Source organism: Ascaphus truei, chromosome 13 (genome assembly GCF_040206685.1).
Source record: "Ascaphus truei isolate aAscTru1 chromosome 13, aAscTru1.hap1, whole genome shotgun sequence".
NCBI classification, from domain to species: Eukaryota; Metazoa; Chordata; class Amphibia; order Anura; family Ascaphidae; genus Ascaphus; species Ascaphus truei.
In genome coordinates, this window is record NC_134495.1 from 15,714,627 (window position 1) to 15,728,617 (window position 13,991).

Below are 13,991 nucleotides of genomic sequence, written 5' to 3' on the forward strand. Positions count from 1 at the left end.
TTAAAAGTATATCATTTCAAAAATTCCCCTGATCCTGCAACGTTTTGAATGTAGTCACTTGGTTAGTGCCACTGACCCTAGTGAAATATATGTGCTCCCCCTCCTGCCCTTTATTGAGAGACACAGAAAGTGGTGCATACTAAACGATACTGTTTGTTCCGCAAGGTCCGGCTGCCTCAATAAACTCACAATCAAAATTATATGGGATGTATATAGACAACATAAAATACAAAACCAGCACACACCACTTAAAGAGATGGGTTAAAAGAAAGTGTTTTGGTCATGTGTTTTCAGTACAGGACTTCCATAGATGTGATGATGTTTAGGAACAGATGGAAAAGGCAGTGCACTGCCAAAAAGCATGAGTTTACTACAGTACGCTGTGGATTTGGGAAGAGAGAAGACAGTAGAGAGGGTGAGGAAATGCTCTTGGTGACAGTGGGGGGAGCCCTTGGCGTTTTCAGGGCTGTAGGCATACTTGGTTTAAAAGTTAGGATATTAAGAAAAAGCTTTAATGAGACAAAAGGTAGGTCGAGACATTGGGGGATATGTATCGACAATGGTGTGATTTTTACCGAGCACGGAGTATCTGCATCAGTCTGCGAGCTGCGACATCTGTACAAATCTTCCCAATCTCGCTCCTTACATTTGTCGCAGATCTCTTTGGCGCAGAGGTGAGCCCCACCTCAACCGGGCAGATTTATTTGGCACAAAACGTGAGAAAAACTACACCAGTTATAGGCGGAACTTTTGATACCGTTCATAATAATAATAATAATAGCATGTTCTTATATAGCGCTGCTAGTTTACATAGCGCTTTACAGAGACATTTTGCAGGCACAGGTCCCTGCCCCATGGAGCTTACAATCTATGTTTTTGGTGCCTGAGGCACAGGGAGATAAAGTGACTTGCCCAAGGTCACAAGGAGCTGACACCGGGTTGAATTGAACCAGGTTACCCTGCTTCACACTCAGTGCCAGTCAGTGTCTTTACTCACTGAGCCTCTCCTTCTCCTCATAATATAGTTCCGGCTCTCTCTGTCTTCCCCTAACGCCTCCAATAACCACTCCCTATAACGCTTATGGCCCAAGTGGAGAAAATCAGGGCAAAAAATGGAACAAAACACCTTGAAACAGAGTTGCGTAGAGTAAAAAATTATACATTGTTTGTTGGTATCCAGTTTGCGATACTTGATATATGTCGTCCCCCCCCCCCTAAAAATTACGAAGTATGATGCACACTGGTGACCTCTAAAACAGGAGATATCTGAGAATGAATCTACAACAGCGTATTTGCTATCACAGGCCCTCCAATCCCACCAGAAGAAGTCGCTGTTCATCCTGGGCCCACTCCAGTGACCCTGCTGGTTACGTGGAAACCACCAGTTCTGACTCCAACTGGAACATCCAATGGAGCAAGTGTGACCGGCTTCTCTGTGTATGCAAAAGGACAGAAGGTAGGTTATCGGGGCAAGATTCCCAAGAAAACCCGCTTATTGAACAGTTTCCACCAGTTGTTGTGAAGTCCTGTTGAAGCAGATCAGATTTCCAAAAATGACCATGCTGCAATATAAACCAATTCTGTACTTTCTGCTGTGGAAAGATGAACCCAGCAATGCTGTCCTCTCTGGCAACAAAGCGGGTTCATATTTTCAGTGCTTCAAACGGTCAGCTCATCCATTTCATTAAAATGTTTTGTTTTTTTCGGGCTATGTAGCTGGGATCCATGTGAATAAACTCATCAGAAAATGTGGCATGTATAATGTCTCAGACACTGCTCTGCTAAAAAAAAGTCGTGTGTGTGCTGAGCACGCGCATTTTAAGTGAAACTTCTTTGTCTTTGGTCACTGTTTTATCACAGATTTTGTATTTCTGATGGTAATATTTTTAATTAAAATTCAAAAACGCAAATAAGTTTGACTTGGAATACGCGCGCTCGGCACACACCTCTGTTGCAGCTATTTGCACTTACATAGTTATACTAACTGTCTCTGTGTGTTTGTGCACGTGCGTGCATCTCTGTGTGTATGTGTGTGTGTGTGTGTGTGCGTCTCTTGTGCCTGTGTGTGTGTGTGTGTGTGTGTGCCTGCCTCTGTGTGTGTGTGTGTGTGTGTCTGCCTGTGTGCTTGTGTCTGCCTGTGTGTGTGTGTGCATTCCTGTGTGTGTGTGTGTGCGACTGCCTTTGTGTGTGTGTCTGCCTCTGTGTGTGTGTGTGTGTGCGTGTGTGTGCGCCTGCCTTTGTGTGTATATGCCTGCCTGTGTGTGTGTCTGCCTCTGTGTGTGCCTGCGTGTGTGTGTTTCTCTGGGCACCTCTGTCTCCCAAGCGCCGAGTCCGGTCGCCACTGCGCATGTGCAGCAGACTCTGGCCACCACTACGCATGTGAGCCAGAATCCGGTCGCCACTGCGCATGTGCAGCAGACTCTGGCCACCACTGCGCATGTGAGCCGGAGTCCGGTCGCCACTGCGCATATGCGGCGAGACCCAGCAGTGTTTTTAACCTCTGTGCAGCCTGAAATTATGGTTTTGTGCACATGCGCGAGCGCAACGGGCGCGCGCCCATTAGGAGCGTTACGGATTTTCATTACAAGGTAAGGATTTTTTTCCCATGAAAACCCTGTAGGCGCCAGCAAAGAAGTTTCACTTCAAAAGACCTTGGTTGGTAATTCCTGGCAGAAAAAGCAAAAGTTGATGAATTTGCCATGATCATTTTCCCCCGTTGCTCAGTTGTCTGGTTGTTTTTCTGTCTGTAAGTGTAGGTGGCAGAAGTGGTATTTCCAGCAGCAGAGAACATTGTGGTGGACCTGCTGAAAATACTCAATCTGGATGCCAATGAAGTTACAGTAAGAACCCTCTCAGCACAAGGAGAATCTCAAGACTCTTCCACTGCTCTCATTCCACCTAATTTGCTGGTGCCTCCAACACACCACCACCCCAGGACTATGCCCAGATGTAAGCCATTAACAAGTGCCGGAGTCCCAGATACCAAAGATGAACACGTATGTCCACACAGGAAAGTGGATGAGTCTTGGGAGCAGACTCGTTCAGCATCTCCTCCTGTCCATGGACACACCCTGGAGCCTCCGATGTCCAATTTCCACAGCCCAAATCATGGCCAGAGGTCTCCCTCTCCCCAGAGAATCCTCCCACAGCCACAAGGTGCACCCATTTCCAACACAATGGCCAAAGCCATGGCGAGGGAAGCCGCACAAAGGGTTGCAGAAAGCAACAGGGTAATGTGTCCATTTCTCTTGCATGCATCGTCATCCATAACCTATGGCTGGGAGGGTGTATGTGATTGTTTGCTGGGAATGCACTTAGGTTACTAGAGTAGTATAGAATTACATATTGAGCAAATAGGGTTCTGGGGGTTATATGGCCATTGTTTTGTGTTTCCACTATTGTATACAGTCTCAAGAGGCCATAAGGGGATTGTGTTCATGTCTTGTAATCTAAGACCCGGGTGGCCAACTCCAGTCCTCAGGGGTCACCACCAAATCACGTTTTTAAGGCTATCCCTGCTTCAGCCCAGGTGGCTCAATCAGTGGCTCAGTCATTGGCTGAGCCATTGATTGTGCCACCTGTGCTGAAGCAGGAATATACTTAAAACCAGACCTGGTGGTGGCCTTTGAGGAATGGAGTTGGCCACTCCTGTTCTAAGACCTACTTCATTAATGACAGTCCGCACTTGGGAAAATTAAGTAACACTTAAATCAAGATGCTTTTAAAATGAATACCTCCCAATACTCTTACTGTATTATTATAATAATCATCATTTGACATAAATAAGTAACAATTATTATTATCATTATTTTGGGTGACCACACAGAATTTTGACTACGGTTTAAGAAGTAGGACTCGTCATGAGACATTTTTTCCCCCCTCCTTTTCAATTCAGAACGAGAAACGAAGTCTGTTCAGTGAGCGAAGTACAGCCGTCCAGTACGCAAACTCGGACGACGAGGACGACTACGACTCCCCACACATCAAAAGAAAAGGGGCTTCCGTTGATGAATTCCTGAAGGGCTCCGAACTCGGGAAACAGGTGAGTATTTCCTTGAGTTCGTTGTATTGGTTTTATCTTTATAAACTGCCATTTTAAAATGTAAGCTGAACTCCCACGTGAAATGTGGATAACTAGAACAATTAAGAGCTGGTTAGTTGTTGAGGGGATGGGAAGGAGGAGGGATGATGTATCCATGACAACAGCCTGACCCAATCACTGTGCCTCATTACCATATTTGAGACCCCTCTGTATAATAAAGGTGTTGAGCCTTGTATGCATTCTATGTAATAGAAAACAGAGAAATGAGGTACAGATGTAGCAGACAATATAACACAAGTTATTGTGCAATTCATTGGCAAAATCACTTTGTTGTTGCCTTTTGTTTCAATGGAGATATTATAAATCTGATATCTTACTATAACTGGTGTAATAACATCTGCTACATCTGTATGCAACATTGTGCCTAATTTTTGTACTACCTCCATGCATGTCCCAAACTTGTGTCAGCAAAGATGGAGAGCCCATGAGGGTATCCTACAGTTCCCTCAAAACTACTTTGTTCACAGTAGTTAAGCAGTAGGAGAGAGGGATTATTGGCCTGCTATGTATTTCTGCATGGATTCCCTAGGGATTTTCCTTGGGGCAGAAGTACAAAATCACAGGACCCACTCAGACCACAAGCAGGAGTTTGCTCCTTGCCACTTGTTCTGCGTTGTGGAGATGACAGTGGTTGCAAACCGAAAAGGACTCGGTTCTCAATAATTACTGTACAAATGTGACACCATCCTATAATCGCATAGGATGTTTAGCCATCTTACATTTCCTATAGCTTGGCGTGTTTTGGCACGGATTGCATTTGGGCACGTGGCGTATCGATAAGTAACCGCCTTCTGTTGTGAGGTTGCAAATACCAGGTTTCCCTGCCAGGGAGCTGGTGGTTTGCATTAGAGACTCAGTCAAGGTCTTTATGCTAAACGTATTTTACATAGCAGCTGTAGTAGAGTTCAGAATGTATGATGTAAATATTGCTAGCTCTGGTACAAGGTACTTACATGTTTATCCTAAACCCTTCACGCAGTTGCTGTCTGTTGATGCATAAAATCTGTGCATATTTTAAAGGAACTTTTACCACAGGGCTCTGGCACCCCGTGAGGGGTGTTCAACTGGTGCCCCACGAGGGGTGTTCAACTGGCCCCAAGAGGGGTGTTCAACTGGCGCCCCATGAGGGGTGTTCAACTGGTGCCCCGTGAGGGGTGTTCAACTGGTGCCCCACGAGGGGTGTTCAACTGGTGCCCCACGAGGGGTGTTCAACTGGCGCCCCACAAGGGGTGTTCAACTGGCGCCCCACAAGGGGTGTTCAACTGGCGCCCCACAAGGGGTGTTCAACTGGTGCCCCACGAGGGGTGTTCAACTGGCCCCAAGAGGGGTGTTCAACTGGCGCCCCACGAGGGGTGTTCAACTGGCGCCCCGTGAGGGGTGTTCAACTGGCGCCCCGTGAGGGGTGTTCAACTGGCGCCCCACGAGGGGTGTTCAACTGGCGCCCCACGAGGGGTGTTCAACTGGCGCCCCACGAGGGGTGTTCAACTGGCGCCCCACGAGGGGTGTTCAACTGGCGCCCCACGAGGGGTGTTCAACTGGCGCCCCACGAGGGGTGTTCAACTGGCGCCCCACGAGGGGTGTTCAACTGGCGCCCCACGAGGGGTGTTCAACTGGCGCCCCACGAAGGGTGTTCAACTGGCGCCCCACGAGGGGTGTTCAACTGGCGCCCCACGAAGGGTGTTCAACTGGCACCCCACGAGGGGTGTTCAACTGGCGCCCCACGAGGGGTGTTCAACTGGCGCCCCACGAGGGGTGTTCAACTGGCGCCCCACGAAGGGTGTTCAACTGGCGCCCCACGAGGGGTGTTCAACTGGCGCCCCACGAAGGGTGTTCAACTGGCGTCCCACGAGGGGTGTTCAACTGGCGCCCCACGAGGGGTGTTCAACTGGCGCCCCACGAGGGGTGTTCAACTGGTGCCCCACGAGGGGTGTTCAACTGGCGCCCCACGAGGGGTGTTCAACTGGCGCCCCACGAGGGTTCTTCAACTGGCACCCCGCAAGGGGTCTTGACGCATCCCTTGGACTCTCTCCTCCTCTTAATGTCTTACTAGTTGCTTCGGCAGATATGTGCTGCTTTTCACACTAAAACTCCGTTTTTTAAGGTTTGATCATCTAAATATTTATTCAACCAAACATTAAATAAGTTATGGTGGGTAAAAACCACATCCACCTTACCGTGTACGGTAAGTAAAAAAGATCCCTTGTGAGCACATTCACATGTCTTAGACAGGTCTGCAACCCTGCCTTTCCCCATTATCTCTTCGCATACAGTACTTCCTCTGCAGCCAGGGATTCTGGGAAATTACATGCAAATGAGCACACAGTGCTAATTTATGATGTTTAAATATGTATGATGTAGATGTTATAAATGCTGGCAAACTGTTGAGATATAATAATTCTCAAGTCTTTAAATGTATCTACAATATCACAATAAGCTTGTGGCCCTTCGACTGCGAAATGTTTTCTGGTCTGGCCCCTCTGGAGACTGGTTGAAGAGCCCTGTTCTACCACTTTGCAACATACAGTCAAGTTGCTAATAAATGAAACTCTGTTCTGCTCACAGGGACCATTTGAACATTTGTGTACTGATTGTGGGTATATTCTTGGACTATTAAATTGGAGTCGAAGAGTAACTGTGACCAGAGCAGTAACACCTACAGAGAAACGTACGAGAAATCAGCTTGAATGTAGTGCCTGGTCCAGGGGTTGTTACTCCGTGATGGAAAGATGAAATTAGCATATGCAGAGCTTCCGTAACCACACAAGTCTCTTTACGTGTGCAGAAGAAGAGAGCTGGAAGATTTGAAATGCTCCGTACACCATCATTTTAAGAACTCCCATGTTGGTCCGCTAAAAGGTAGCACAACCTGCAACAAATCTACGCGTGTGCAGGGCCAATACCAGTGGGAGAGCTTTAAACTTGGATATGGAAAGAATTCTGCAGCAACACAGATCTAGTAGCTGAGACTGTTAAAAAGATACACAGTACAGTACGTCCGTCAAGTTCAACATGCTTGTTCCTGCATGAAATGTAAATAGCCTTTTAATCAACTTCTTACATTTGATACAAATGATGTGACCGGTTTTGGAAACCTCAGACCTAGCGGAGAATTTTGACATAGAAAAAATTGCAGATGCGGAATTTAATACACACGCCGTATAAAATATGCTGCTCCTCTATAACTGCTCATATTTACTCATAAGGGGAAAAAGGGGTGCAAAATACATTGATACAATGTACGCAGTTATACGCAAAGAGATACGGAATTTAAAAGCCCCCCTGTTACCTTAACTCCAAATAAGTCCTTAATTGAGATGTAGTGAATAGGACAGCTGCCTCTTTTAATTTGCTTATTAAAAACATTTATTGAGGCCAAGCCACTGGGAATAAAGATAGAACTTAATTAGTGGAAAATTACGGAGCTAATAAATGTGTAATTCAATTAGTAATTATTTTTATATGTAACATTTGTTAAGATTTTAACTAGAGATTAGTCACCATCATATAAAAAATAAATAAAATAGATTATTAGAAAATCAGACAGAGACTTGGGAAAGAGTATGTCCAAGCACACACACACAGTAACATACATAACACACAAACATAGTAACACATTGTAATACACACACACACTTGCACAAACACACTAACAAACATTGTAACACAGTGACACATAGTTAGTAACACACATTGTAACACAGTAACACAAACACAGTAATACACATTGTGACACACACTTAGTAACACACATTGTAACACTGTAACACAAACATAGTAACACACATTGTAACACACACACATTGGGACACACACATTGTAACAGAAACATAGTAACACACACAACACACATTGTAACACACACATTGTGACACACACTTAGTAACACACATTGTAACACAAACATAGTAACACACATAACACACATTGTAACAGCATCTGAGATGTAGAAATGACCTGCCCTAATTTGTCTTCCTGGACACTGATTTAGTTTTTTTTAGTACAGACAGCGATGATTTGGCTCACTTGAAAATAATGGAATTAAATTGCCCCAGCAGGTTTTGTGTGAGGGCAGGATGGGCAGTGAAATCCATCTTCCTGGCAGCTCCTTGCTTTCTGTGCAGTACAGTGGGAAGTGATAAGCTAGTTAAGATGCTAAGCCTTTCCCCTCTGGGAGCCTTGCATTCTGCACATACCTGGTGATGACGATCATGCCTCGGAGTGAGTTTTGTGAAGGTGCTGCAGGAATTCTGGTACTACACTAACCCCCCGCCCCCCTATATCTCGCTGACCGCTCACAATATACATAGGAGTGCATAATGTTCTAATCAATGTAAATCAGCCACACTGTAACAACTTGGATCCTGAGCCTCCGTATTGCATAAAAAACTGCAGTTCAACTGCGGGTCACGTCCTATATCGTTGTTAAATGTGGTAGTGCTTTACTAAGACTGTTTTGAATTTCTACTTAATAATACTACTTTCCGGTAGAGGATAATGTTCTTACGGTCATATTGTTGGGTATACTATGTCTATTACTTGTACTCTGTTAAAAACTAATAAAATCTATCTGAAGAAAAAAAAAAAAGGACAAAAATCACACTGACGATGGCCTATTCAAACCGAAACGTTGGGAGGCTAAAGATGTAGGGGATTTTGTTTTTGAAAATCAAGTTTGAATATCCTTCGGAGTGCCTGGAAATTCTTCATTTCACGAAACCCTGAAAAGTGTCTGCTTCTTTCTTCTGGAGCACCCGGTAACCTCTTTCAAAGACGACTGTTTTTCAGGTGGTGTGTATTACCGAATTCCTTATGTTTACTATATTGGCCAAATTTTTTTTAAATCTTCCACAAAATAAACCCCCCCCCAACAAAGGCGCCCGTGAGAAAGCCCACGATGACATGTAACATCATTCTGTAGGTTTTTTTTCTGATGTCAGGAAAGTGGTAATGGAAATCGAGTGGTTTTTTTTTTTGCGGGACCCCGTAAATATGGCTTTCTTTGTGAAATAATCTTTTCCTATTCCACGTTTGTAGCCACACTATTGCCCAGATGATGAGTATCACACGGAGAGCAGCAGGGGCTCTGATTTATCCGACATCCTGGAGGAAGACGAGGAGGAGTTGTACTCCGAGATGCAGCTGGAAGATGGCGGGAGGAGACGCGTCAGCGTCACTTCGCACAACACCCTCAAGGTAAGAGGACTAGAGGTGAGCAAAAGTCTCCAGATCTTGTTCAGTTGACCTTCAGTGACCTTCATAAGGGCTTACATTGCAATACGGCTGAAGAGATCAACGTCAGCTGCTGTGGTGGAATAAAAAGGTAAAAAACTTGGTAGAAAGGTGGTGGAAGGTGGAAAAATTGACACAATGTGAGACTACATAGTCCATACTGCAGCCAGTATGCCTTGCAAAGTTCTAGGATTTGGGAGCACCGTTGAAAATGTAATTTCTCCATATTGGTCCTGGGGAAGTGTAGATGTTGTTGGAGATTATGATGATACCTTTTAATGGACCGATGTGAAATTGGAAGGGATATGTCTCTCTCTTCTAAAGAGGACTTTAGGGTGGATGAGGGATAAAGCAATGGGTAGAGAAAACATGGTTTCCCAAGCTTTGTGGATTTAAGAAATATACTTTTGTCTGCCTTTGTGTCCAGGACTGTTCATACAGAGTAATACAGAATACAGACACAATTAAATCAAGAGCCCAAAGAATGTACCATCGAATCTATTGGTGGGCAACAGGTAGCCCTTCTGGGCTCCACCTGCGGCCCTCGACCTTTGGCTGCCCCAGCAGCTCGCTCTCCCTCTCTCCCCACTGCGGAGGGAGTGGAGATGTTGCCGGTGGCGACCGTAGCTTCTCCCCACTCCCTCAGCTACTTAATAACAGTGCGCTGATAAATACTGCATCATACCGCGCCTCTCTCGTGCTAACCACTAGTTCCCTACATAAGAAGAGGAGCGGGACAATATTAACCAGCGTGCCGGCACTTTGCGCAGTTGACCGGAGTGGGAGAAGTTCCAACCTACTGCTGCCACGTCCCTTCTGTCTGTACACCACGTATATATGTGGGTAATAGGTGGCCCTAAAAAAAAGCTCAAGGTCTTTACATGCCCCTGACGCATATCATGTTGCCTACCACTGGTCCAATTTTTTGGTAGCTGTGGCACAGAGAGGTCAGATGACTTGCCCCGACATCACAAGAAAGCTGCCACCGCATATCAAAAATGGAATCTCCCACTTCAAAGATCATCTCAGTCCTTTCTTTTGTGATCACTGAAATGTGACTACAATACTACAGCGCATAAACTCCAGACATCCTCTAGATTTGCTTTGCAATGTATTGTTCTCCCAAGGGACAGCAGAGCCCTTTTGTTGACCAAGGAGCCTGTAGATTGAACAGTGATGCGTTGCAGGCCCCTTTGGCAGCCAAAGTGTTAAGGTAATGGCTATAAATACATTTAAATGCTGTTTGCATTGTGCGTAAAGTAGACCAGGTGTAAGGAGTTTCTGCCCTAAAGAATTTAAGGTTTCGTTGTATTTCCTGTATAAGCCAAGGAATTTACAATCTGATTTGGTTACCCCCATCATGAGACGAAAGGACTTGCAAATGCCATAACCTTGTGGGCTTCGTTCAACTTCAAAGACCAGTACTATACTTTCACAAAACTCGAATGCATTTAAAATTAAAATTAAAAAATGTATTCTCTTTATTTTCAAATGACCTGTTATTCTGTGAACACTTTCTCAGAAGATGTTTGTGCGAGTAAAGGTAATCGTATTGAGAATTGTTATTGTTGACTGGATGATGTAGTTAGTTGGTAGCACGAGAACGATGGAGACCATGTTTCTGAAGCAGCGGGACGTGTGTCGGGGACCCAAGAGGTCTTCAAACAACGCATGTCATGCACTTGTAAGAAATGTGATGTCAAAAGGCCATATTATTTGCAATCAGGGTCACACAGAGCATTGTACAGTAACTGTGGATGTGGGCAGTGAACTGGAATTACATGTAGTTATTTAGCATTGTAAGCTATCAGTGGCTGTGTTGTTGTGCATACTCATTTAAGCGCATTTACTAAGGTTTTATAGCATTTTTCGATAATGAATGCCCATTCAGTTATATGGTCCTTAACAATCGTTAAGGAATTAATACCCTTTAATGCTTAAAAGCTCTGCCTCTCTTTGGGTGTACATGAAGATAAACGATGCTGCCCATGTTTACAGCTGACAATGGGTCTTTCACTGGTGCAATTCCTCCTTCCTACAGTCAGGTCATAGGGTACTGTTAACCCTTTGAGAGATAGATGGACCGGCAATGTGCTGTGTTGCAAATTCCTCCTTTAAGGAGAAAAATACAAAATACAAGGTAGTGCGTGTTTTACCATAATTATCACCGATTATTTTTATTAAAGCACCAGCATGCATCATAGTACAAATAAACAGACATCATATATACATCCCACGCACGGAAAGAAGTCCCCGCTTAGGGGTGCTAGTGTGAACCGTCTCACACCTACGCCTAACATTGGCATACACAGACTTGTGACCGGGTAGCCCATGCCATGCTAAAGTGTGCTATAACCATAATCCTACTGTCACTACGGCGCCTCTGCCCCTTTATTTTAACTGCATGGATTTACTGTTGTTCTAGCATCGATATACCATGCTCTCATTGTTTGTATTGATCTTATATTTTCTCTGGCACCAGCCAGACTCCTAATCATGTCTTTATTTTCACAGATTCCCATTCAGAGCATGAGCCTTTCCTTCACAGAGTAAACTTGCATGTCTTACGTTTTTCCATTGCCTCTAAAACTAACCCTGTCTTTATTTTTCTTTCCTCCCCCCTCCCTCCTACCTCTCCTCCCATATTTATTTTATTGCACACTCTTCGTCCCCTTATGTTTGTGTTTTCTTCTTAATATCTAATGCGCTTGTGGAGTCCTCTAAGACTTGCACCACAGAAGCTGCTTTAAAGCACCAGCCAGATCCGTCTCCTCCGCATCATCCCAGTAAGAATCTGTCCCGTATTCCCGAAGTTGCAGAAGAAGGAGAACCTTCTGAGGTGTCCCACAAGGGGGGTTCTGTAGGCATGCCTTGTAAAACGAGAGGAACCATAGCTAGAACGAATAGAATGCCCCGGGCTAGTAGCCAGGACGGTCGACACCAGAGCCCATGGCATTTCCCAAAGTCTAGGTGGAGTGGAGCTTCTCTGAACTCAGATGACTTTAGCTTAGAAGAAAAAGGGAGCAAGCTTGGATCACTCTCACGGAGCCCAGACAGCGGCTTGGATTGCGGAAGCGAAGACGAAGAGTCCCGTTTCCATTTCAGGAACGCGCATAACACGATTGCTAGGAACGCCGCTCCGAGTTCTCCTGAGCAGCGGCAAAACTGTGCGTGCCCATGGGACCGCCAACAAATGTTGACACGCAGGAAAACCCTGACCCGGCAATGCAGCGTTGAGGAGGACTTTGGTGATGTGAGCGCCGACTTGACAGATAACATAAAGCATTCCAAACACAAGGCTGGCAGACACGACCTGCAGCAATGTATCAAGAATGTACAGAACGACGACTGGGTTGGCTGGAAAACAGACTTATATCAGAAAGACTGTAAGAAAGCTGCTCTGAATCCAACCCACAGAGACACTGAAAACTCTCTGGTGTGTTAAATAAAAAAATTCCTTCAGCCATCTGCTTGCCAATACCAATTCGTTTTATTCCTATCTCCCGTTTTTATTTCTGGGCTTCCGTCTCTGGGACCACTTTGCTGATTACATCAAATTTCTCATGCTTTTGATTTATTAATCCGCACTGCTTCACAGGCTATTCTTGTTTTGTACATGCTCAATCCTGCTTCATTTGCTTGTAGTGGCAACAATTAGCCGCGTTGGTGTTTTTTTTTTTTCCTAGAGACAACACATATGTAACTGCAAATGCTACTTTTTTAATTTTTTATAAAGGACAACTGAAACTACATTTTAATTAAGGGTTAGCTGAAGGACAAGTAGCAAATATCACTGTTTATTATTGTGTTAAATACACATAATTAGCTGCACACTTACAATTACTCGTGCTTTCAATTGTTTTTAATGTGCCCCTTTTATCCATGGACAGGAACGGGTTAATGACCTAAGTAAGGCTGCGCTTATAGTGCTGGCGACAGCGACGCGTCGCTGTGTCAAAACAAATGCATTGCCGCCGTCACGTGCGCTTATAGTAAGCGCGACACCTTGGTCGCGATCACTGGAAGTCATCCCAATTTGATTTTTCCAGCAACCGTAGCTTGACGTCGCGTCGCCGGCACTATAAGCGCAGCCTTAGGAAGCAACATGGTATTTTACTGTCTGCAGGGTTCCCAGCGCAACCTACTGTAGTGTTCAATACTTACAAGGCGAATCCCACTAGTTAGGAAATACTTGCGATGTCTGGCTCAAGTAGTGTTTATGACCCTACTGATGCCTAGTTGACATTGAGGGTTCATTGATTATACAGGACATTTTCCATGAATAAAGCAATGGAACAAAACTTTAGTCAATTCTCCCAGTATACATTCTCCCTAAAACACAGCTGAGACCCTGTTTGGTCCACTGACCTTTTTAGTGTTGCGAGTTTTCTTCTTTCAGTGTCTTGTAAATACTAAGCTAATGATCATATAAATGCCCCGGTACTATGGAACATGGGGCTGTGACTGAGAATTGGATTCATAGAGCACATATTTCTACTCTGATGAACCTCCGGGAACTGTCCTTGTGAAGTCGGGGTGCTTGGCGTAGGAAACTGGAGGGGTGTGTTTTGCAATATTGTTAGGTTCATTTCTGGAAGATATTTTGACATTTGTTTTTTGTGCACTTAGCGTAAAATATGTTTTTAAAGTCCAGCAACGT

At 44.8% G+C, this 13,991-nt stretch overlaps 1 protein-coding gene across 35 annotated transcripts in view; it reads left to right on the plus strand.

Annotated features, from left to right (window-relative positions):
- RIMBP2 (RIMS binding protein 2) overlaps window positions 1-13,991 on the plus strand; it is a 175,322-nt gene that overhangs the window by 140,803 nt on the left and 20,528 nt on the right. For 22 of the 35 annotated variants that reach the window (XM_075568667.1, XM_075568668.1, XM_075568669.1 and 19 more), the window contains 5 exons: window positions 1,305-1,456; window positions 2,757-3,230; window positions 3,896-4,042; window positions 9,137-9,295; window positions 12,048-12,767. In XM_075568667.1, the coding sequence (XP_075424782.1) occupies window positions 1,305-1,456; window positions 2,757-3,230; window positions 3,896-4,042; window positions 9,137-9,295; window positions 12,048-12,767 (1,652 nt within the window). The remainder of the gene's footprint in view (window positions 1-1,304; window positions 1,457-2,756; window positions 3,231-3,895; window positions 4,043-9,136; window positions 9,296-12,047; window positions 12,768-13,991) is intronic. The other 13 variants (XM_075568684.1, XM_075568686.1, XM_075568691.1 and 10 more) reach the window with 2 other exon arrangements.